The following is a 23,819-nucleotide window of genomic DNA, read 5'->3' as shown; positions in this document are numbered from 1 at the left end:
GTTCTTCCCTAGGTGATGCCCTGCTTCCCTGGAGTGACACCAGCAAGGAGTCTGGCCATATGAGTTTGTCTCGCTAACATCCATCTAAGCTTCCCTGCACTGGCTCCTTGGGTTAGGACTGGTGATCTGTCCTACATGCACAGACCCCAACCGCGATGCTCTCATTCTCTGTGTCAGCCCCTGGGATGCAGGAGATGCACTCCATATATCAACTACAACCCTTCTCTGGGTCAGTGAAGGGGTCCTATTCACTACCTCGTCCCTGAAGCATGGTGGCTGATGGGAGGCATTCAGGAAAGTGGGTTACAACAGGGAAAGATTTTCTGGAAAGAAGGATCCCATCAAGTTTGAATACGGGACGTGGGGAAACATACCCCTCCTCCACCAACCTACACAGGAAATAAACCTAAATTGCAAGGTGCAACATCCCCTGCTATTCCAGTTCTGACCACACATAGCTTTTTCAGTGCCCCACACTCTTGGCCTGCAGCACCCCCTGCTATCCCAGCCCTGGGCTCCCCACACACAGCTTTGCCAGTGCCCCTCACCCCTGACCTGCAGTCTTCCCTCCCCCTCCCCCCTACGCCATCCTAGCCCTTGGCTCCCCACACATAGCTCTGCCCATGCCCCCCACCCCTGACCTGCAGCCCTCCTGCTATCCCAGGCTGTTGAGGCATTTCAGCGCTGCTGACCTACAATACCCACACTTTAACAATGAACCACTTCACTTTTAAATACTAAGCACTAATAAATCGATGCCAAGTACTGGCATTTTAAATCCCCTCGTACAGCACCTCCAAGGATGACGCTGAAGTCCTGGGATTTCTCCTTAATCTCCCCTCCACCTCTGAACCAAGCCAAACAGAGTAGTTTAAACATAAATAAATAAATAAATAAAAATAATAATTATAAAAGCTCAAAGCAGCAATCCTACTAAGCAAGCCCTGGGTCGCAGTAGCTGCTGGAATTAAAGTGCTGGCAGCACAAAAGGAGGTAGAGGAATGCTGAGCTGTTCTCAGGCCTCAGGAACGGGGGAGGTTAGTTCACCCCAACCCCCAGGGACCCACACATCGGCGTTCCAGCAGGAGAATCAATGATGCATGCACGTTCTCCCTGCCCTGTCAGGGCTGAAGGCAGCCTGAGTAACCAAGGCATTGAGGGCAGCTCGGGGAAAGGCTGCTGGTATCTGCAAGGCAGGCACCAGTGTGCTCCTGTGTCACAACACACTGTCCAGGGACAGGCACAGAACAGATGATAATCCAGTCTGAACGAAAGCAGCCCAGTTGGCAGGACTGAGGGGGATCTGGTGCCAAGTGCTTCAAAACAGGAATATCAGTCCTAAAGAAGGACTGTGCAGGGGAGGCTGCCCAATAGCCAGATGGCAACCTTCAGGTGTGGGGAGGGAGGCACCCAGATGTTAAGAAGGCAGCTTGGGGGCTGGGACAGCATGCCCTGGTTTGACAGGGCAGCACGACCTTTTCAGGGGAGAAGAGTGCAGAACAGATCCCTGGGGGCTGGAAGCCCCTCTTGTCGGCCCTGGGATTTCAAGGCAGCCACCAGATGTTTCCCCTGATGACTGAGAACGCTGTGTCAATAACAAGGCCTGCAGTGGGAGGGAAAGCACACAGCCAAGGAGCACTTTGGCAGGAGCGGGAGTGGGAGGACAAGCAGCCGGGAGAGGAGATGAGAAATGAGGGACAGGTGGAGGAGAGCCAGGCTTGCGGGAGCAAAGGAGACAGTGAGAGGTGGTGTCTGAAGCAGAGGCAGGGATGGAACATGAGCAGGAGAATCGTCTCACTTGGCCCCTGTTCTCTTGAGAACAAGGAAAGAGGCATCCCCTCCCCCATGCCTTTTCCCCCGGGTTCTCACCATGGCCTCCATGCGTGCCCTGCGCTCCTCCTCCTCTTTCTTCTTCCTCATATTCTCCAGATCTTGTTTGGCCTCTGTGAACGACTGCAGGAAGGTGTCGAAGATGCCAAAAAATTCATCTGGCTGCATCTTGCCCTCATTCTCTCCAAAATGCTTCAGTGCCTTGGCGTACTGTCAGACAGGGAGAAGAACAGAACACGAGCATGGCAATTAGAGGGGCTGTTCAAGGGGGTCAAGGAGATAAAGCTTAGGGATGGCTTTGCACCACACTCAAGCCCCTTCAGGTTCTTTTGTGGCCAATGGGAAATCACCTCCGCAATCCCCTGCTAGCTAAGGAAAACCCATTTGATCTCTCCCCTAAAGAAGATGCTCTCCTAACTAGCCAGTTGGCATTTGCAGGCAGATTTGGAGGGCACCAGTTAAGCACCCATATCAAAAAAAACAATACCCAGTGCCTGAGGGCCACGGAGTCATTTCAGAGAGCAGCTGCCCAGCCACACCTCAGCAACATCACTGTAGCCAATGGGGGGAATGAGTGCTAAACTGTGCCTGATCAAATCAGCCTCCTCCCCCACCTCTCCCCTCTGGGTCAATTGATAACATGGCTGGGGTTAAGGGACTCTTGCCGTAACATGACAGTCTGTTCCGTCATTGGCCTTTTGCGGTGTAATCCCTCACTGTGGAGACCGCTGAGCAAACATAAAAGCAGTTGCCTGGAAGAAACCAGGCTGCAAACAGACAGGGCAGGAGAGGAGGGTAAGGAAAGCAGCCAGCTTTCCCAGGCGGACTTAAAAGAGAGCGGAAACATCAGAAGTGGCCTGTATTTTACAAGGCGAATGCTGAGGCTATAGGAAGCATTTGGAGCCTGCCAACTGGCATGACTTCAGTAACAGGGCAGCCTTGATCTGGCAGTGGTGAAGTCACAGCAAAGCCTGGCTCTGGGTCATGAGCCCTGCAGCCCTGACACAGACACGCCATTAGCAGTACACGCACACATCATCATACTCATCCACTCGGACACAGCCATAAACTCGCACGCACCCATGTGCCCTGCTGCCGATACTCACACAGAGCCACACGCCCTCTCGACGATACTCTTGCTCCCAACACTGATCCATGCACACAGTAGCACCCATAGGCACTCTCAGCCAACACATACGTATCTACACACGCCCCAGTCAAACCACACCATGACTCTTGCAGGCTATCGATTCACTGCGTGTGATCATTACAGAGTGCTTCAGGTGCACACCCAATTAATACAAATGACAACAGTCCTGGACCATGGGGTGACAATCCAGCTGCCCATTCCCCACTTGAGTGTTTTTATAGAACGTGAGAGAGACCAGGAGCTGTGCCGTTTGTAGCCCAAACAGGAAATGAGTGAGAAACTCTGGGATCCAGCCTCAGAAGCCCCTGCAACTCTGATGGCTGCACTAGGACTGACATTGGGAGAGGAACAGCATAAGCACCACCACCCGACCTGCACTGAAGGGGAAAGAAATCCCTTAACAAAAATGGATGAAGAAACAGTTTCTTTCTGGCGCTGCCTGTGAAATTTTGCGATTCTCCCCACACTCCCTCTCTCCTTTGCTCTTCCTGCCAGGCTCGTGCAAAGCAGTTTGCAGCAATAGTCTAGTTCTTTTAAACAGTTGCTTTTTGGCAAAAAAACCCAAACAACAGAGAAATTCAGAGTAGCTGACATTAAACAAAACTTGCTGCAAGCAGCACAAGTTGCGAGCATGACAAGAGAATCAGAGACTGTAGGGTGCAAATCAGGCTGGCAATGGATGCCTGTTGTGTTGAGTTTAATCCCCATCTCTGGACATATACATTTAGAAAATGACGGTAGAGAGTAAGCATTATATGTTTTGGGGGACTCCAGCCCTTCCCCAGGGAGACATGCCAGAGGCTGTGGAGACAGCCCCTTTGGAACCTGAAAAAGAAGATCCGTTTGCTTAGTTCTCTCTTTTTACCATTAGAGGCCAATCAGCCAAGGGAGGCCAGGGGGAGGGGTGAAGAAAGAGGGGAGACCTCCGTAGTGCACAGACACTGCCATCGCGCACAGAACAAAGAGCCCAGAGCATTCTATGACCACAGAGGACAGACCTTGTCAGGGATTCCTTTCCCATTTAACTCATTGCCATGGTTTGCAGAGAACTAAAAAGTAAGGCACAAATCAAGACCAGCGACATTCCTTCCCCACACAAAACATGCACAAAAATGGTCACTCTCTTGTTCTAGGCAATTTCCTGACCTTTGAACTCCCACAAAATTTGCCGGAATGACTCTTATTTACTCAAAGGTGGGCCAGAATCCAAATTCTCAACTCTGTACAGCTTCTCACTAGTATCTAGATCACAAAGGATAAGAGGTTATTACTGCTGCCAGCAGGAAGAGTTGCTCTGTTAGATCAAGTGACAGAAGCTTGTGCTTTTAGCACTGGAGATCCTGGGTTTAGTCCCTGGCAACACCACACAATGGGCAGTCATTACATCTAGCCAAGGTCAGTGTTTGTCACAGAGGTTCTTGTAGGTAGGGATGGGAGCACCAGTGCAGAAATTTAATGAATCTTAATATTGCTCTGGATTATAGAACTTTGGGAAGGTGAGTGAGATGGTGCACAAATACTAAACTGGTTTAAACCAGTGGAGGGGAAATCCCACAGAGTACATAAGTACTGCCTAGTCCCCCCTTTCCTGGGCCTCTTGAATCCTGCCTACATATAACATGTGTAGTTCCCAAGTGCCATTCTTAATGCCCTCAAAAGTGGGGAACCTGCATGCACACACTCTACACTCCTGCTGCCATTTGCCCAACGGCTATCATGCACCAGCTACTCTTGCTTCATCAGCAGGGATGCTCTGGTCATTGCTCCTCCCACTAAATGGAGTCACAGAGTTCCACTGTCTCCTTAAAGGTACAATACCCTCGTTAAAGAAAAATAACTATTAGAGAGTCTTATAAATATAACTGGTTCTAGATTTTGAAGTAATGTTGAGGAAGGACTGTCCTGGATGCACTCTGACACCTCATGATGCCACATTTGTTTACTGTAAAGCAATGAAATATGAAATAGAAACATACAAGCTACAATTAATGAAAGGTAACAAATGAACTATGAAACAAAATTATCGTTTATTTAATTAAATGTTTTCTCTCTGGTTCCCACTCAGAAAAAGTGGTAGGAGCAGAGGAATATGAACCAGAAGAATGGATTCTAGACCCAACTCTGCCACTGATATGGCTTTCTGCTAGTCCAGCGGCAGTCATTAGGCGGACCACGGGCCAAATCCAGACTGCTAGACGCTTTTGAACGGACCCCAAAAAAATCTTAGTTTACTTATTTTCTATTATTATTTTCTCTGGAGTTTGGACCTTGACTATACCTTGACCACGAAATTTGGACCTTAACAAAAAATAATTTACTACCCCTGTGCTAGTCACTTTCCTGTCTGTGCTTCAGTTTCCCCATGTGTTACATGAGGATGGTAGATCCCTATCCTCTGCTTCATATGGGAGTTGCAAAGATTAGTTAGTTAATGTCTGCAGAGTACTCTAAATGCAAGTATCACTGAAGATGGGATGCTAAGGAAACCTCATGCTGTCTTCAGACCCTTTAAACACACCCCTCTATTTTAGGACTTTCCTCTACTTACCAACTGTATTGGTTTTGCAACAAGTGCTTCTCAGAACTTACCATCTCCACCCAGGACACTCCACTGTAAACACATTACTTTCCCAGTGCTCACCCTACAGTGCATGAGCAGCATGTGATGCATTGCCACAGCCTTTGCCTTAAAAGCAGCTTTGAAGTGTAAAATGGTCAGGATCATGTGCTGGGTGATTACCACTCAATGGGCCTCCTTGTTGAAGTGGAAATTTCTGATTGCCCGGCTTATCCCCGGCTGGCTGCCCATTAACTCTGCATGTGTGTGTGCGCCTCAGGCTGAGCCTGCTGTGTGCTCCTGGGCTGTCACAATTCTTTACAATAGCTGTCGGCCTTACCGAGAAATGACACGTTAATCTTATTTGAAATAGTGAATTACACACACCCTAGCGTCTGAGACAGCTCTGCTGCATTTCATGCCTCCTTGTGTCAACTCCAGTCCACAGAGACACTCCGGGAGGTTATTCTGGACTACAGGTGGCTCCTTCATTTAGTCCCCTCTACAGTGGGCACAGAGATCTGAAGATGGGTTTGCCATGAACTTCCTGCCCCCTCCGCTCATGGATAGGTGAACTATTCCCCAAGGTGCCATCGAGTCTTCATCATTTGGGCCCTGTTTGTGGCAAGTAATTGTGTGGTTCCTGATAGGCATAATGCTGCATTCTCAATGAATGGACACAAATACATTGATTGAGCTCGTATCACTTCCTCTAATGATCTCGTCAATGCTTCTATAAGTAGCATCATCCCTGCCCATTACTCGAATGAGAGCCCTCCACCGAAACCACAGTATGCTGCAGGAAGTAGTACTGGTGATTCAGCAGGTGGTACTTTTCTCTCTGACTTGGTCCCTCCTTTCCACCCCTCTGGTGTAGGAAAGTGCTATGCTGCTGCAAGTGACATCTTTGGGGTTAGGACTACATCCCAAGCTCTCATGACCAGACATCACTGATCAGATTGCTGACCAGGCTGAACCCACAAGAGCCAGAATGCTCCAGAAGACAGGCCACTGCCCTGGGAATCAGCATGTCTGAGTTGTATTCCCGATTCTGCCACTGATGCTTTTGGTGACCCTGGGCAAGTCAGCTAGGGTACAGCTACACAGCACTTAAATACTCACTGCTGGCCCAAGTCAGCAGCCTGAGGCTAAGGGGCTGTTCAGGGGTGTAGAGATTCGAGCTTGGGCTCTGGGACCTGTGAGTTCAAGTCAGCTAACCTGGGCCAGCCCTGGGTCTTTTATTCCACTGTAGACATACCATGAACCTCTTTGGCTCAGCTTCCTTTTGTGACATGAGAACAATGGTACTTATGGTAGACTCTGTCGCAAAGTGCTTTGAAATCCACAGATGAAAATCATTATGTAAGTACTAAGCATCATATTATTTTGTGATGTTCTGTGATGTCAGGCACTGGAACATGGATAGAAACTTGCTTATTACTTAAGGCATTTGGGGGAAGATACATGGGCAAAGCAAGATGGAAAATGTGGGTTTTTGGGTGGAGGGAGGATAACATGGGCTGGTATATATTTTTCATTAAAATAAATTCATTTCGACAACTTATCACCCCTCCATCTCATGATATAGCAGGTCTGTAGCTTGTTGCCAACTCTCCTCCCCCTGCCAAACTTTCCACTGAATTCCTCTCTTTGCCAAAGCAAATGCTTTAGACAGTTGTTTATTTTAAACAGTTGTTTCAACAAGGAGATGGAAAACGGGATGGCAGCACACGCTCGCAGCTGTGCCCGCCAATGAAACATCAAGTGGGCTGCAGAGACCCCATTGGAAGCAGCAGGAATGGGGGGGGAGGGGGAAGATGTATGTATAGGAGAAAAAACAGCAACAATGACAATTATCCTGGAGTCTCCAACCGTTCTTGAGGGACTAGCAATGGGAAGAATGAATTACACCACCTGCTCTGAGCAAAACTTAAAAGACTTCCCTAGTCAAGCAATACCAAAGTTGTTGCTACTAAGACTCCAATTCTGCAGCAAGGCAGTTCAACTAAATGCTACTCTGTTTTTTATGGGCCTGTCAGTGGAAAGACTCATCGATCTCCACTGAGGTTGGACCGGACCCTACGTCACCTTGAAACCTATTGATTATAAAGGATATTTGAGCTAGCTCCACAGTAGCCAATAGCAACCCTGCTCATGCAGTATAGACACCATGAGCATTTCTGATACATTGGATAACTTGTCCTGGGCCATCTGCATTTCTAATTTAGTGTAGGTCGGGTAGGTAATTTATTTACCAAATGGCTCTGTTTGAGATGGCGAGCTTTGGTATCTGTCCATGCCTCTTGGAATGTGCCCCAGCTTGACTCCCCCAATAGTCCATTAGTCTCAGCAGCTGACAGAAGTAACCAGTTCCAAAAATCCGAGGGAGGCCAACTTTTGTGTTTGAAATGGACATTCTGTCTTTGCCGCTTGGACTGAAGTATCCCTGTGCACCTTGTAGTTCTCTGCCATTAATGGCTATTATCTTAGCTGGATTTTCACTTTCCTCTGCTGCTCTTCAGAACAGTGCTACTATGTTTGTCAAATTTACAGGCATCCAGTGGATTCTGACCTCCCATCTCAATGCTGCTCAATATTAGTCCCCTGCTTGAGGTATCATTTCATAGTCAAGTCATAAAAAAAGACTGAGAATTGACAGGTTCCCACCTCCCTTTCATCTTAACCTTGCCAAGGTTATTTCTTTGTCTTTGTTATGCTCTTGTACTGGGCAACTGTAGGCAGCAGGATGCTTGCTGTTGATTTTATATCTATTCCAGTTTCTGCGCTGCAGACCCAGCTTGTGAATTCTAATCACTATGGTAGTGATCACATCTGAAATATACATAGTGTCTTTCTTCCAGAATGATCCAAAGTGTTTTACAAACAGATTTATTATAAACTATACACACAGGGTGAAGTTCACCCATGTGCAGAGAACAGATACAATGCCATTGTTTCACTTCAGTGTATCGTCAGCACTTATGTGGGACTTTAGTGGTACAGAGGCCTTATGGGGGTAAATGTCATCCCTAGCAAGTAGAAAAATAAAATTTACGCCATGGGAAGAACTTGTGAAAAAAGTTGCATTGATTTGGCCTCAGCATTTGAATTGTTTTCCCACAAAACCAAGAAGGGCAGTTTTTTCAGGTGACATTCACTCTTATCCTGTTTTTCCAATGAAGAAAGCAATTTTTTCATCTGGATCAAACTTGTGAAAATTGGTGACAAGTTTCAGAATAGAATTTCTCTCAATTCCTCCCACACCACACACATGAGAAATGGCAGAAAATATTATCCCTTGATCAAATCTGTGAATTTTCCTTAAAAACCCAACCCCTCACAGGTGTTACAGTGCACTGAAGGTGAAAAAGCCAGCAACAGAACAGTGCCCAGCACTCTGAATGAACCTATTAAGAGAGTTGGGGTAAACTTTTCAGCTTGATCTTAACCGAGCATCTGTTTTGTGCATGCACAGATGACAGTGGTTACAGCATTTCACTTGCAAAGTGAGACGCCAGTGTCTGAGAATCTGGCCCTTAAATTTAAAACCTCACTTCTTCACTGCGATAATTGGCATCAACGGGTCTTGTTGTCGTCTGTCTAAGCAAAGAAGCCAAAGACTGCATGGGCCGTGTGAGACTGAACTCCCCTTCCCAACACTAGATGTGGTGGCTCTGGGGTGCACTGGTGGGGCTGTGGGAGGAGACAGGGGGGAAGCTGCACTACCTGGGTTATACCCGCTCCATGGGTAAAGAGACAGCTCTGGTCGGCTATCTTCTATGTTATGGGTAAAATGTAAGGTGCTAGTTTGTATCTGAGAGACTGCCTCTCCCTCCATTCCCTGCTGGGTTCAGTGGAGCTATTGAGTGGCAGCCCCACTGCTGTAAGAGAGTGAAGGCGGCAGGCAGGATGTTCTCCACAAAGGACCTTCAGCTTTGGAACTCGTTCCATGCCCTTAGTCCCAAATAGCTTGAGTCTATTGCCCTCCAGGCCAGGCCAGGCTGTAAGGCCCGTTGTATCCCTTAGCAGTGAGGAAATGGGAAGACTTCAGTAGGAGCTTTTACTACTGGATCATTGTTGGTTGGCACTCTGCTGATTTGTCTACTGGAGTGGTCTCTTATCAATGAATATTAGAGAAGCAGAGAGGAGCAAAGGTTTGTAGGGCTCTTTTGGAGTGGATGTCTTATATAAATCTCAATAAATACAGAGCACATTTTGCCAGCACTAAAGACACCTAAAAATCACTTCTCAGGTTTGAAAAGATACTTTGTATTGTTTTAAATCCAAGCTCAGGAAAGATGGCTCTGCCTAACTCTTGGCAACCAATTAGCCAGTACTATATTTAGAACGATATTCAATCCCAGCTGTTAAAACCAGGACTTCATTATTAAAATCAGTGAGCCAGACCATTTCTTCCAGGGCTCATTAGGATTTTTTTTTAAGTCTTCCCCCCCACTCCCCATTTCATTCCTAGAAATCAAAAGGAACAGAATAGTGAGATCTCTGTGTGTTGTGTCCTACTTTTGCTGGGCAGTTGTAGCAGCAGTTTCCATGGCAGGGACAGAGCTCACGATTCAGCAAACACAGAGAGCCCATTGAGCATGGGAGCTGTTATGGGCTCTGGGAAGCACATCTGGTTTGTTGAGAATTTCCCGTTTTGAAAAAGGAGCAGGAGGAGAGAGGGGGAAAAAAAAAAAAAAAGAAGTGAACATGAGAAATAGCACAGTACTGGTAAGGACAGAGAGTTCTCTTTCAGGAGTCCAAGGCAGCTCAATGCCAGTGGGAGAACCAAAGCTCTAGATTCAGCAGAAGCTGGAAAGGCAGATGTTCAAGAATAGTAGGGGTGTGTTAGGAGAAGGTAATAGGGAATGGGGGAGAGGTTTCCTAAGTATGTTATAGTCATTAAAATAAAACGTCTCTTGTTAAATGCTTTATGTTGGCAAATGTGAAAAAACGTGAGCAACAAGTTCCAGACATATTGGTCCGGCTGCGGGGAGACACTCCAATTATCCTTAAAGCAACAGGATCCCCTTTTTCCTGCCCTGGCCTGATCAAGAAAATATATTGGTGCCTCAGAGTGAATGATTTTGTGTGTTTAACCCATTATTGACCCCAAGATAAACCGCCTTGTGCCAGTCAGTGCTTGTCAACTGAATGTACCTCTTCTGTGCTACAGCAGGTATAAGAGGGGAGGACAAAGGACATTTTTATAACGATAGGTAAAATGGTTTGGATACTGTAGGAACCAACCCCAAACTCATACTCAAAATTTATACTAAACTGAACGAGAGAGTCTTCTTGATGGTTGAAATGTCCGCTTACCTCTTGCCTTCCCCCAGCCGCTCTTTTCTTCACTCTTTTGTACCTCTGCAGCTTTTTGATCCCAGCCAAGAATAAAAGCCAGAGGTCCAAAATACCCCACAGAATGGGAGTTCTCTTAGGGAAGCCATACTACAACAGAAGTGGAGGGTCTGGAACATAAGCCACCCTTCCCTTGCTATCAGAGCCAAATAAGGACTTTTGTTCAATTTTGCCATAACAACCAACCAGCTCTTCTTGTGATTTCTGTGGTGTGTGCTGTGAAGCAAACTCCGCAACTTTGAAAAGCCAAGTTATCCCCATTGTGATGAAATGTTATGTCAGAGCGATGGCACAGCATGGTGACAGGACACTGTATTGTCCTGATCCTCCTCCAGCATCATACTTGTCTTCTGAAAACCAGGAGGCCTGGCAACCCAATTACTGATATTTTATTCACAGTTCAGCTTGACCCCTCACATTTCTCACTGCAAGCTACTGACACCAGCAATGGAAACGAACTGGTCCAAAGGAAATAACTTGTTCGCTTTGGACGGCCAACTGCTTTTAATATACCAGCCAACCAGGACAGCTTTGCCATTACATGCTGTTTATTTTAGGACTTGTTCTTTTTTAAATATTTTGATATCCTTATGAGCTTTTCATACATGTTCTTTCCCATTCAACCAGAAGATGGAGGGATTAATGCCAGCTTCTAGTCATCAGCAAAGAGCTGGCACCTCTTCAGAGGTCTACACTTCCCTTACTAGATTTTTTCAAAGAAGCAAATGCGAGCTGATGACAATAATAACTGAATATTGATACATTTATGGTACTTTTCAACATGAAGGATCCCAACGTTTCTTGCAGATGTATATATCTCCCACCGTTAGATCAGCAGAATTTAGCTACGTTTTGCCAGGAGACCAGATCTAACAACCCTATTCTTGAAAAACATGCTGTGGGATCTTTAAGAACCAAGGGAGATTGTGCTTCTGATGTCACCCAAAAGACATCACTCCCAATAACAGTATTTCCTAACACCATGTCACAAAACCCACCATTGCCATTTTCCCCCATACACACCATCTTCATCCATAAGCTCTAAAGAAGAAAAAGATTCAATGGGCAGAACCTAGAAGGGGATCTGGGTTGTAGCCGTTCAGTGAATGGGATAGAGAGACCAAAATCACCACATTTAATCTGAAACTCTTTGAATGTCAGGATGTTGCCTCCTGCCTCACCCTGCCCTCATTAGTGTCCCAGCATCTTAATCAGCTGCTTTCATTTCAGCTCCAGAGGCAGGTTTCTGTTCTCCAGGAGGTACTGATCGAAGATGGCCAAAATCTCTCAAGAGCTTGCAAGGTTCAGGCTCTGCCCCAGATTCATCCAGGAACCTGAGGCCCAGCCTAGACTTCACCCATGCCTGAGTGCTACCGCCATGGCCCACCTCTAGGGAGTAGAGGACTTCAGTCCCCAGGGCTGCCATTCTGGTACTTTTCACTGGGAAAAAAAATACACGACATGGGGGAAGGAAAGAAGCAGCTGTGTCTGCTGGTTAGGGGGTTTCCCTCCCTCCTTTTACACAGAGAAATATGAGGTACACAGTTTCCCCCTTGCTCTCACTTAGCCCACTCATCGGGATCCTGAGGAAGCAGAAGAGATGAGCTTCCTAGCTGTCAGTCAGTAATGAGCCACAGAAGGTGGGTCTGAAAGCTGCTGGCTGAAAGGTGCAGGTTCCAGTCAAGCACTTTCAGGGGCTTTCCTACCTTGTCCCTTGCCTCGTTCAGAAGGTCTTCTAGCTCCGAGAAGCTGAAACTGGCCACAGTGATGAAGTCACTCATGACAGGCACAAACCTGTCCCCTGCTTCCCGCATGCGTCTCTTCTGGTAGTCCAGTTCCTGGAAGAGAAGAAGTCAGAAGTGTTAAGTGGCAGCCAGCAATGGCTCCTCAGTGAGAAGAATGGGGCTGGGTAAGTCCAGTTGTTTTGGTTAACACAGACCACAATCTCTCCTCCAATTTACCCAGCAGCAACTACAGTTCAGAACCACCCCAACCTCTGGTTTCACCTACTCAAAGGCAGACTCTCCATGAGATGGAGGCAAATCTTACTTGTTGTCTGCTGGATCCTGCAATAGTAACAAAAGAGTTCCTTACTATCCATCTAATTTATTGTATTTCTAGGACACCTTTAGTATCTAAGTGCCACACAGCTGAGACACTACACACATACTTAAAATGGGAAATAACTGGAACTCAGATAACACGGTGTGGTAATGACAAGTAAATGCTGATTTATTTAATAGTGCAGTGGTATTGTGGATCATGGGGAAAGCCTTTCAGGAACCTGCCCTGTTCTGGAACTGGGCTGATGGCAGAAAGGATCTTCCAGAGAGCTGCTGAACCACACTGGTTCTACAGCAGCGAGGAAGGGCTGCATTGCCCCTAGCTCACAGGGGCATTTTGAGGCTTGTCAGCATTTGTCCCCAATTAATATTTGCAAAATACTTTGAGATCTTTGTACTAAAGACGTTATAGAAGAGCAAAGCGTTGTTAGTGTTCAGACACGGAGTTGTCTGGCCATGGGGTAGAGTAAATACAGTCTTAGGTGTTTGCCTTGGTCTTATTTTTAAAAGTTTTACAAAACACAACCGAGGTGCCAGGGTTTGGGCTTTTACTCTGGGATACTGCAGTATTTCTATCATCAGAGGTGAAGGATTTTGTTTTAAAAAAATCTGCTCAAAAGAATGATCATCAGGGAAATTTGCTGGCCCACTGGTTAGAGCACTAGCCTAGGAGACTCTCATTTAAGTCCCTGCTCTGCCACAGACTTCCCCTGTGTGACCTTGAGCAAGTCACTTAACCTCTCTGTGCCTTAATTCCCCAGCTGTACAATGGGGATAATAGCACTTCCTTGCCTCCCAGGGGTATTGAGAAGATAAATACATTAAAGATTGTGAGGTGGTCAGGCACTACAGTGATGGGGGCCATATAATGTTTCTTGGATGGATAGATAAAGGATACAATCAATCCATGAGGGCAGGGGACTGGAGTCGATGACCTCTCAAGGTCCCTTCCAGTCCTAGGGTCTATGGATCTATATCCTGTGTCACCAATAGCAAGGGGCGGGGAACTCAGTGTCAGAAGCAGGGAAGCATTTCCCATATAGCTGGGGTACTGGTTTCACAGTCAGAAGAAAAACTTTTATTTATAGAGTATTTGTTCAAAACGTACGTGCTTAGACATCAAAGCTCTCCTTCTGATGGCTGAGCCACCACTTCAGCTGGATATAAACCAATCCCCAGTCTTCAGCACAAGAGTTTGCATACACATACCACCTCCCTTGGGCATCTTTTCAGCACCACGGCTGCTTATTGATGGAGGTCCAGAAATGCCAATTGAAGTTTAAAAATTTAATCTCCAATGTATCCTGCATGATAAGCAGTGGCTGGCTGTCTCTTCAGATGTGTGATTTCCAAAAGCTGGACTAAACAATAAAGGGCTGTGTCCTGTTTTTAAATCACACCATAAAACCTGGGGAAGCGAAGGGTTATAAGTACCTTTAAGAGCAGCTGACTGCGAAATTATTTTTAGTCTTCTATTCTTATGGGGTCTTGAAGAATCTTCTCAACCAGTGGAGCCAGGATTGTGGTGAGAACACTTTGGAAGGTGATCAAAAGTTGCACCTTCTCCCCCACACCTGACAATGATCTTCTATTGTTGCTTTAGTGTTGCATTTTAAGTGCCAAAAAATGTGAAAGGAGCGAGACTGGAAGGTGCGGGCAGCCCAGACTGAAAGCATCATGCAAGGGGGGGGGGCAATGGTGACTGAATGGGAAGGGGATTTTGCCCCAGAAGTCCACATACGAGAGAGCAGAGGAGAAGTGGATGGAAGGACAAGAGAGCAAACAACCCACAAATAGAAAACCAAAGTAGGTACCTGCATTTCAAGGAGGGAATTGCCTAAGTCAGCCATATGTGGGGCTCCCTTCAAACCATGAATCCCATGTCCTTTTATGGGTGCTTCTGACCTCCAAACACCCACCCATAGCAGCAGCCTCTGTTACTAGTGCTTCCTCCTGACCCAATAATCCACACTGGGTCTGATGCTTTTAATCCAGGAGGAACTGATGACGACTCACTGAAGTTAGTAGGATGGCTCTGGGGACCAGTAATAGGACACAGAGCCCTCCTCCTCCTCCCTGATCTCCAGTTCAAATCCAGCCCAGGTGAAAAAGAGTCTAAAAGTCGTTACCCTCTGCAGGCTGTTTGATGATGTATAAGAAATAAGAGGTGGGTCTCATTCAAGTTCTTACCAGAGAAGTGTTCGAATCACAGACATCCTGCTTGCCACCAGTTGGTCCTTTTGTTGGCAATCTCAAGTCAGGGACCAAAAAATGAATTGGCAATAGAGACTGAGCTCTGCTCTCATGACTAGAGAGGGAGGGTCTCTACAGGCCAGAGTGAAGGCACACAGGAAGGGTCATGTGGGGGACGCTTGCACTTCTATGGCTGGTTATTGCACTGGTTGAGTGGCTACATTAGGTCTCCAGGATGCTAGTCTGGCACCTTCCACTAGCATTACACTGACATATTTTAAAACAAAGCCAAGTGCTTATCCTAAAGATAACAGGGCACCAAAAGGGTGGGAAGTTAGCGCCAATCAGCCTTACACCTATAACCAGGACTGAAAAGGTCACTGACAGCTACACAGAGCAAGGGTCTCATTGCGTTTCAAACATCTCAAATGCTGTCTTTTACCTCTATTTAATGCCATGATTGCCCTCATGTCCCACAGTCAGCAGAGAACACAGTCAGTGTAGGATTCTTGGCTTGCAAATCCAGGTAGAAGGAAGGGGGAATATGCAGCCATGCAGCTGTTAGATGAACGTAGGCAAGAGAGGATATAACAACCAGGGGCGGCTCTAGACATTTTGCCGCCCCAAGCACGGCGTCATGCCGCGGGGGGCGCTCTGCCGGTCGCCGGTCCACCGGAGCCGCGGGACCAGCGGACCCTCCACAAGCATGCCGCCGAAGGCAGCCTGCCTGCCGCCCTCCCGGCGACCAGCAGAGCGCCCCCCGTGGCATGCCGCCCCAAGCACGCGCTTGGCATGCTGGGGCCTGGAGCTGCCCCTGATAACAACAGTAAGACTTGGCACTTACACAGGACTTTACATGTTCAAAGCTCTATGCAAACATTAGCTAGCTAACCCTCCGAACACCCTGTGGTAGGTAAGAGTTATAATCCTCATTTCACAGATGGGAGGTAGAGAAGTTAAGTGACTTGTTGAAGGCCACACAGAAAGTCAGTGGCAGAGCCAAGATTAAAACCCAGGAGTTCCTGGCTCCAAGCCCTAAACTCAGTTCAACAGACCACACCGCCTCCCACTACACCATGCTGCCTCAGGATGACAGAGGGTATGTCTACACTGCAATAGGAAGGTGTGATTGCAGATATACCAGAGCTAGCTTTGATGAAAAACTGGGTTCTATAGAAATTACTCTGCAAACCTACAGAAATGAATAGAGGATGGGATCCTTTACACAGGTTTTCTGAACCATCCTACAGAATTCTACAAGTTGAAATGAAAGGGATAGCCTCTCTCTCAGATTTCTCCATAAGGAATTTGAAGATGCTCATGTAAAATCACACTGATTTCCTTGCAAAGTGACCTTTGTTGACGGAGAGTTATTGCAACTATGTAATTTGGGTTTACTGTTGAATTATTCCTTTATTTCTTTTTGCTGTATATTCTATCTAACCTCCAAATCCCAAGCTCCTTATCCTTCCCTCCCCCTTCCTTAATAAATATGCCACCTCAATGAATACCACTTGTTAGCTGCCTCCTGAATTCTACTCATTCTGCAAATGCCCTCATGGTGGGCAGGTATTGTTTATTTTTTTGGAGATTTCTAGGTGGAGGAACCATGTGCTGACATAAAAAGCTGAACCCAGGGATCATTTACACCAATGCCTCAGCTTTAGCTCCTATGATGTAAATACCTTGGGTCAGAGGGCTGCTTCATCCAAATACACCACCATGCATTAATCTGTTTTGCAAGAGTGTTCTGCAAAAGTTAACCAACAGCTGAGGAAACACAGGTAGCAGAAGTCCAGCTTTGGGGACTTTCAGCAGCAGTGGGAAGAAATGCCATTGCATGTTGTCTTACAGCTTCTCTGGGTAACATTTCATCCTGGGTCCCCTTTATCTAGTCCATGTCTTTCTTCTCTCAGCCAGGCAGCTGCTTGTGTTGCTGGCAGATGGGGCAGGTTATAATTGCCTAACATTTAGTGTATTCCCCACCTGTTTACTCCTGCCCCAGGGGGGCATGTGAGACACCTGCTAAGCAACCAGTGATTCCTCTGCACAAAGCAAAGAGAGGTTTATTTCATTTTTTGGTGTCTGCGCCATTTGTCAAACTGTGTCTCGCTCTGCGGACCAAGATCAAACGAGCCTTTTGTTAAGGCCGAAGTCTGCTAGGATCATCAGCAGAAGCTTTGCAGGACCAGCTTTTATTTATTTCTCCCGGCGAACGCATTGTGCTTAATGAGAAAAGAAAAGCCCCCTTCTTCTCTCGTAGAAAATATAGTGCCCCAGATCCCAAGTGGAACATTTTTAGTGTGGAGATTTGGAAATCTTGACATACTTACAACCTCAACGGCTTTCAATCCAGTCTTTATGTTGTTAACTTCCTTCTCCAGCTCCATCAGGCTGCAAGGGAGACAGAGACGCAGCAGTTAAAACAAAAAGGGCAGTGTTACACAGGAATACAGGAACTGCTGTAGCAGAACAGACCACTGGTCCATCAAGTCTGGGATCCTGCCTCTGGCACCAGCCATGCCAGATGCTGGGGACTGGGGGAAAGGCTATGTGCTGCCTTTTGTATGTGATGTAAAACCCAGGTCCCAACTGCTTGTGGTCAGATTAAAGATCCCATGGTATTTATGGAAAGGAGAAAAAGGTTTAAACTCAGAACTTCTGTCACAGGATGCAAGATACCGGCCCGTGAACTCAACCCAGCACTCTAGCATGGAGTGCTAGCCACAGGGCTGGTTTGTAATAATTGTGTGATTCACAGGCAACAAACTCAGCTTCAGCACACACATCACAATGGTCTGAAATCAGTTTCACACCCATTTTCTCCCCCACTTAACTACAGAATCCCATTAGGGACAAACTTATTACTAACCTATCCTTTTATCATGCACTATCTAAATACTGTTGTTGACTTTATCACATAGGAGCCCATATGAGCTAACATCCTAGGTTAGCACAATCTTACCCTAAAGATCACTAACAGACAAACTCCTAAACTGTAATGTTGTACTGATATCTCCTTAGCATACAAAAGTCAGAGTACTTTTCATTACTACTAGGAGATGAAGTCTGTCACCTCTAGATCACTGGCTAGAAATTGGTTGCAGGTTACTAGTGAGTGAAAAATTGTTTCTCAAACTCTCAACCAATTCCTTAGTGAAGAAGTGTCCATATCTGAAAACACAGTACTGGTGCTAATTAATGTCTATGTGAGAGCTTGGAGCACAGAACTTCTCTCTTTATAATCTGCTTTCATTTTCCCCTTGCTTTTCACAGGCTGTAGAAGTACCAGACCAAGCCAGTTCTTCATACAAGGAACAATGGCTGGGCAAATACTGAACACGGGTATTCTGGAACAGTGCTTTGGAAAAACTCCAAAATAGTGTTGAAGGTAGTTGAAACCTTTTTATTCGCTTTCCACAAATATCCACAGGAACTTTTTTGTTTATAACAAAAACTTTAGTGAAAAGTGAAAGTGTCCCAAACCCTTGTGCAAAAGTATGTCTGTACAAAGGTTTGCATGGCCATCTTGAAGATGGCTTAAACAGCCCGGGACTTATTTGCTGGGTTTTGTTTTGTTTTTTATGTTGTTTTTTTTAAAACAACCTCCAACTATCCAGCATGGAACATTATAATATAATGTAGGTTACCAATCACACAGCACAAGTAGTGAATTACAAACAGTCTAGTTACAGTGACTAGTTCAGGAGTATCAAGCAGGACATGTTTGCATAAAACTCTCAATGATTTTACAAATGACTGAGGCAGATTCTCAGCTGGTGTAAGTCAGCATGGCTGTCACTGGAACCAAGGCAATTAACACCAGCTGAGGAGCTAGTCCTTTCTTGGGAATACAGCAGCGGAAGCAAATCTATAAGCAACTAAATGCCTGATTGAAAGCCCACTGAAGTCAATGGAAATTTTTCCTTTGACTTCAACGGACTTTGAATCAAGTCGCAAGACTGACAGTAGCATTGGACTTACTTGACTTTTGCTGCTTCTGGAAGATGCTGCAGCTCAGAATGCATGTCTAGGATATCTGTGTAGTTCTTCTCAAAGATCATAATTAAGTAGTGCAACAGTGTAATATTCCTAAAATAAAAAGGACACAGATGAGAAAGGAAAGATGGTGGGGGTAATGCCAACCATTGCAAAGGGTTTGGTGATGGAATCTGGTAGGTCAAATGAGGTGAACTTCACATAAGGAATCAGCAACTCTGTTAATGAAATGAAAATATCACCAATTAAAAGAGACTATTCTCCCAAGAATCATTCCTTCCAAGAACTAAAGGGAGCTGGGACTTAGGGATGCCATAGGATCTGCATAGGACTTTCCAGATATGGAAACTCAGGCTCATCCAGGCCAAAGGAAAAAACTATCTAGGCAGTAGCTACATAGGGGATGAGTAACCTCAGAATGTGTATACAGGAAGCACATAGCAGTAGTTAAAACAAAGTTCAGGTTTATTGGTTTAATGTCTTTAAGATAGGGATCAATTCCAAGTGACTTCTTATGGCAATTACTCATTCTGTGACAGTCTGAAGCCATTCCCCTCAGAACTGTTGTCTCATCAGATCCCGGCAAAGGGGTGGGGGAGAGGGGGTACAGCCTAGTAAATACCTGCATGGGAGACATCCAAGGAGAACCTAAAGTGCTGCAGGGTGTTACTGATCAGTAGGTGACACTCTTTCCTCTGAGTCAGTACAGAACCTATGCCCTGGAATGGTGGCAGGAGACATGCTGTACTGTCGGAGGGACTGCATTTGGGATGAGATGTAAAACTGTGGCCCTGGCTTCTTGTGGCTGCTAAAGATTCCATGTCTCTTTTTGCAAAAGAAAGGATATTAAGCAGTTTCAATTAGCTGTGGAACATTAAATACAGGTAGCGTTGCTGTATGCAGTTAAACAGCTGACGAGTTCCACCCAAGATGTGACTGAATTGCAGTGCAGTATTAATTGCTTCTAAAGCACTTCAGAGTGAAAGCACCATTGAAATGTAAAGGTAAGACATCATTTGAAATTCTCTACAGTATGTCACCACAGGAAGCAAGATGCAGCATGGTAGCTTTCATTTACTTAGGGACTTTCAAGCCTACCTGTCTATGCTGGATTTAGTGTCTGCAATTTTGTTCAGGCTGGAGACTTTGAAGCCATACGCACTTCCCCTTTGGCCCTTGTTCATGTAATTGCCAAAAGCCAGGACAACTTCCAAGAGCTGCTTCAAGCGCTTGCTGCGGGTGAGCTCTTTGGAGGCCAGAAGAATGGCTTGAAAAGAAGTAAAAGATGACCCAAGGTTACATCACAGCAACTTTTCTGGAGGCATTTATCCTCTGATTCGAAGCATTCCAAAGCACAGCCCCAGGGATCCCCAGTCTCAAAGCGTCCAATCCTGGGGCCGATCATGGCCTCAACCAGGGCAATGTCATCTGAAAATGCTGAATGGAACATGCTCACATGCTCACTGTAATATCCAAGAAGGGAGCCTAGGAGCAGTTTAAATACCTGAATGAATCCTATCTTCCCCTCCTCAAAAAGAACACATTTACAGAAGAGCACCAGGGACTGTGTGTATCTGCTGTTACAGCCACAGCTGATGGGGAATTACAGGGGTTGGGGCTGTGAAGAAAGTCTGCCTTTAGAAAAAGGGCACACGGCATTGGTGGCTCCGTGGCAAAGGGTAACAGAGGGCAGCAGTTAAGACATATTCTGCAGTAACAACTTTATTGAACCTTCGCATGTAATGACAACGTTAGCTGGTGGTCTTGCCTTGTACTGACAAAGGGCTTGGCTACACTTGAGAGTTACAGCACTGGTGGCGGCTTTACAGCGCTGTAACTTACTCCCCGTCCACACTGGCAAGGCACAGACAGCGCTGTATCTCCCTGGCTACAGCGCTGGCTGTACTCCACCTCGACGAGAGGAATAAAGAGAACAGCACTGCTCTTGCAGTGCTGGGGTGCCAGTGTAAACAGTGATTAATCTTACTATGCTGTAACTGATCTCCGGAACCTTCCCATAATGCTTTTTAAGTAAAGATAACACTCTTTGTTTTGTTGTGATGCCTCTCTTTGTTTTGTTGTGAACTCAGGGCTCCCGGAGCTGCTTATCTAAAAAACAAACGCAGCTCCTGTTTGCTGTGAATGAGGCAGGCAGGGGGATGAATGTCCACAGCTAGTATTTGCTTGAGGAGAGAAGCAGCCCGGTGGGGGGGGGGCGTTTTGGAGCACCTGCTTATCTGGTCTGAAGGCTATTTGCATTTAGTGAATGAGAGAGGGGTGGGGGAAGGGGTCGAAACTTTTAAAATGATTGAAGGTTGGTGCTGTGTATCTTCAAGTCCTTAGAACTTGCAAGGCAGGGAGCTGACACAGTGTTAGCTCCAAAAATCCACTCTCTTTGTCTCCCCCACGCTCCCTGTCACACTCCACCCCACCCCCCTCTTTTGAAAAGCACATTGCAGCCACTTGGACACTGGGATAGCTGCCCATAATGCACCACTTCCAACACCACTGCAAATGCTACAAATGTGGCCACACTGCAGCACTTTCCCTACACAGCTGTACAAAGACAGCTTTAACTCCCAGCACTGTACAGCTGCAAGTGTAGCCAAACCCTGACTCTCCACAAACACAGCATGTGGGTAAATCACTCAGACATTCCCTTCCCCCCACCGACTCCCTGCAGAGGCCTTTGCCATACCTTCCACTTTAGGCTTGCATTCTGCCAGCCTCTCTGGAAACTTCTTCTTAAAGAATAACGCCTGCAGCCGCTGCTGGTAGTGATCGATCCTACATAAGGGGAAGCAGAGGGAAGTCATGAAGCTTGGGCTACCTAAGGAGGCAATGCTCAAACACAGATTCAGCACAGGCACAGTTCATTTTATACACAAAACTGATCCAGAGGTGGGATTACCAATGCAGCCTGCAGCATATAAAGGCCTATTGCTCCCAATGCCTGTCGGTCAGTGTAGGTGCTATTACTCAGACTGAGGAGTGTGGCATAAAGACACAGGCTTTGTACTTCTACCAGTCGCCCATGAGATATGGTTAGTTTCCAGTCTCTTTCAGAAAGATGCATTTTTATAGTAGACTCCAAATGGGGGTAAATGGAAAAGGAGTCCCACTCAGGAGAGGTGTCAGGTTGGGATAGGAAAAGGGACAGATCCCAGTGGGGGGAGGAGGGGGGAAATGTGACAGACAGATGGAAAAGGAGTGTGAGATGAGTCCCAACCAGGAGATCCAGCAGTTGAAAGCCAGATATGAACATCTGTGTATGTGAACAGTGTTGGATGGGTGGAACAAACATGTTCTGGTCAATTTAGAGATTCCCCCTAAATGGCACTCAGAGAGAGTCCTTACCACCAAGAAATGCTTATATAATGACTTGAAATGTCTTCACGTTGTGGATGTCTGGGCGCCCCAGGGTGTAATTCAGTGCAGAATCTGGCCCACAATATCTTGATTGTTTTCCATCAATGTCACATTATCCATTTTCTATCACAATTACAGCAGCTCCCAAGAAGCCCTCAGGGCATTTTCTCAGCATATGTTACACAGACCTGCTCATTTCATAGAGGAATCGATCAGCCCGGGCCATGCGGTCAATTTCGTGTTTATGTTCCTCCAGCAGGTCGATATCACTCTTCTCAGGAACAAACTTCAGCAGCTAGAACCACAGACACAAATCAAAAAGAAGCATGAGGGCTCCAGCGAGAGAGAGAGATACACCCGTGCAGATGGAGAGTGAGACCGCGTGCAAGAGAGTGAGTGAATTGTTGTGCTACTGTGAGGCAGAGCAGCTGCTTCCCTCAAGTGATTGAATTCTGCTCTCAGTTACACCAGTGTAAATCTAGAAAGAACTTCTTGCACTCCCACAGCAGATTTACATTGATGTAAATGAGAGTAGAATCTGCCCCTCCAAGTGGAGATTATCTATTCCACTCACTCTAAAGTACCACACAAAGCCCCAACTATCTCTCTCCTCCCCTGCCCTGCTCTGCAGAAACAATAAACAATATCTAAGCCACTGTATATGTGCCTGACACGGGCTGCTATTCATGTGCTGACCTTAAAAGCTCATACTTTGACAGATTTTTGACATATCTGGTGGGAGTCATGCTACAATCTAGTTATAAATATTGTCATGTGCACACCCCGGCCCACACTGCCTGCAAGAAACACCAAGCAGTGGATCTGCTTTTTATCATTGCTCTTATATTTTATCTAAAGAAACCAACAATTTGATATTGAGATGCAGAGCAGCTCAATCTCTGACACATCAGGGGAGCCGGGCACAGGCATGTAAAATTTTGTGTATAAAATTAAACATTAAGATCGAGCATAAAAAGGGACCATCTCTTATGGAGGGGTCAGAATAATAAAAAATAATAAGACAACGACGACTTTGCACTTTTTAATGCAAGGATCGCTAAGCACTGTCCAAATATGGGTAAGCATCATTTACCCCCATTTCACAGATGGGAAAACTCAGGCAAAGAGTGAACCAACAGCAGAATTGGTAATAGACCCAAAGGTCTCCAGTTTGCTGCTCTAATCACTAAACCAGAAATGAAGCAAAACAAAACAAAACAAAAGAAAAAGAGAGAGAAGAAGTAGGTTGAACAGGAGAGCAGAAGTAGAGGGAAAGTAGAAATTAAGAGAAAGAAAA

The 23,819-nt window shown here is 46.1% G+C and overlaps 1 protein-coding gene across 4 annotated transcripts in view; it reads right to left on the bottom strand.

The window, feature by feature from the left end:
• DAAM2 (dishevelled associated activator of morphogenesis 2) overlaps positions 1-23,819 on the bottom strand; it is a 257,533-nt gene that overhangs the window by 8,221 nt on the left and 225,493 nt on the right. For all 4 annotated transcript variants that reach the window (XM_045009137.1, XM_045009135.1, XM_045009138.1 and 1 more), the window contains 7 exons: positions 22,711-22,817; positions 21,852-21,940; positions 20,252-20,420; positions 19,139-19,246; positions 17,488-17,548; positions 12,605-12,736; positions 1,870-2,040 (listed from right to left, as the gene is read on the bottom strand). In XM_045009137.1, coding sequence (XP_044865072.1) covers positions 1,870-2,040; positions 12,605-12,736; positions 17,488-17,548; positions 19,139-19,246; positions 20,252-20,420; positions 21,852-21,940; positions 22,711-22,817 — 837 coding nt within the window. The remainder of the gene's footprint in view (positions 1-1,869; positions 2,041-12,604; positions 12,737-17,487; positions 17,549-19,138; positions 19,247-20,251; positions 20,421-21,851; positions 21,941-22,710; positions 22,818-23,819) is intronic.

The sequence above is a fragment of the Mauremys mutica genome, chromosome 3 (genome assembly GCF_020497125.1).
Source record: "Mauremys mutica isolate MM-2020 ecotype Southern chromosome 3, ASM2049712v1, whole genome shotgun sequence".
Lineage (NCBI taxonomy): Eukaryota > Metazoa > Chordata > Testudines > Geoemydidae > Mauremys > Mauremys mutica.
Note: the sequence above shows the minus strand (reverse complement) of the source record. Positions and strands in the feature narration are given on the sequence as shown.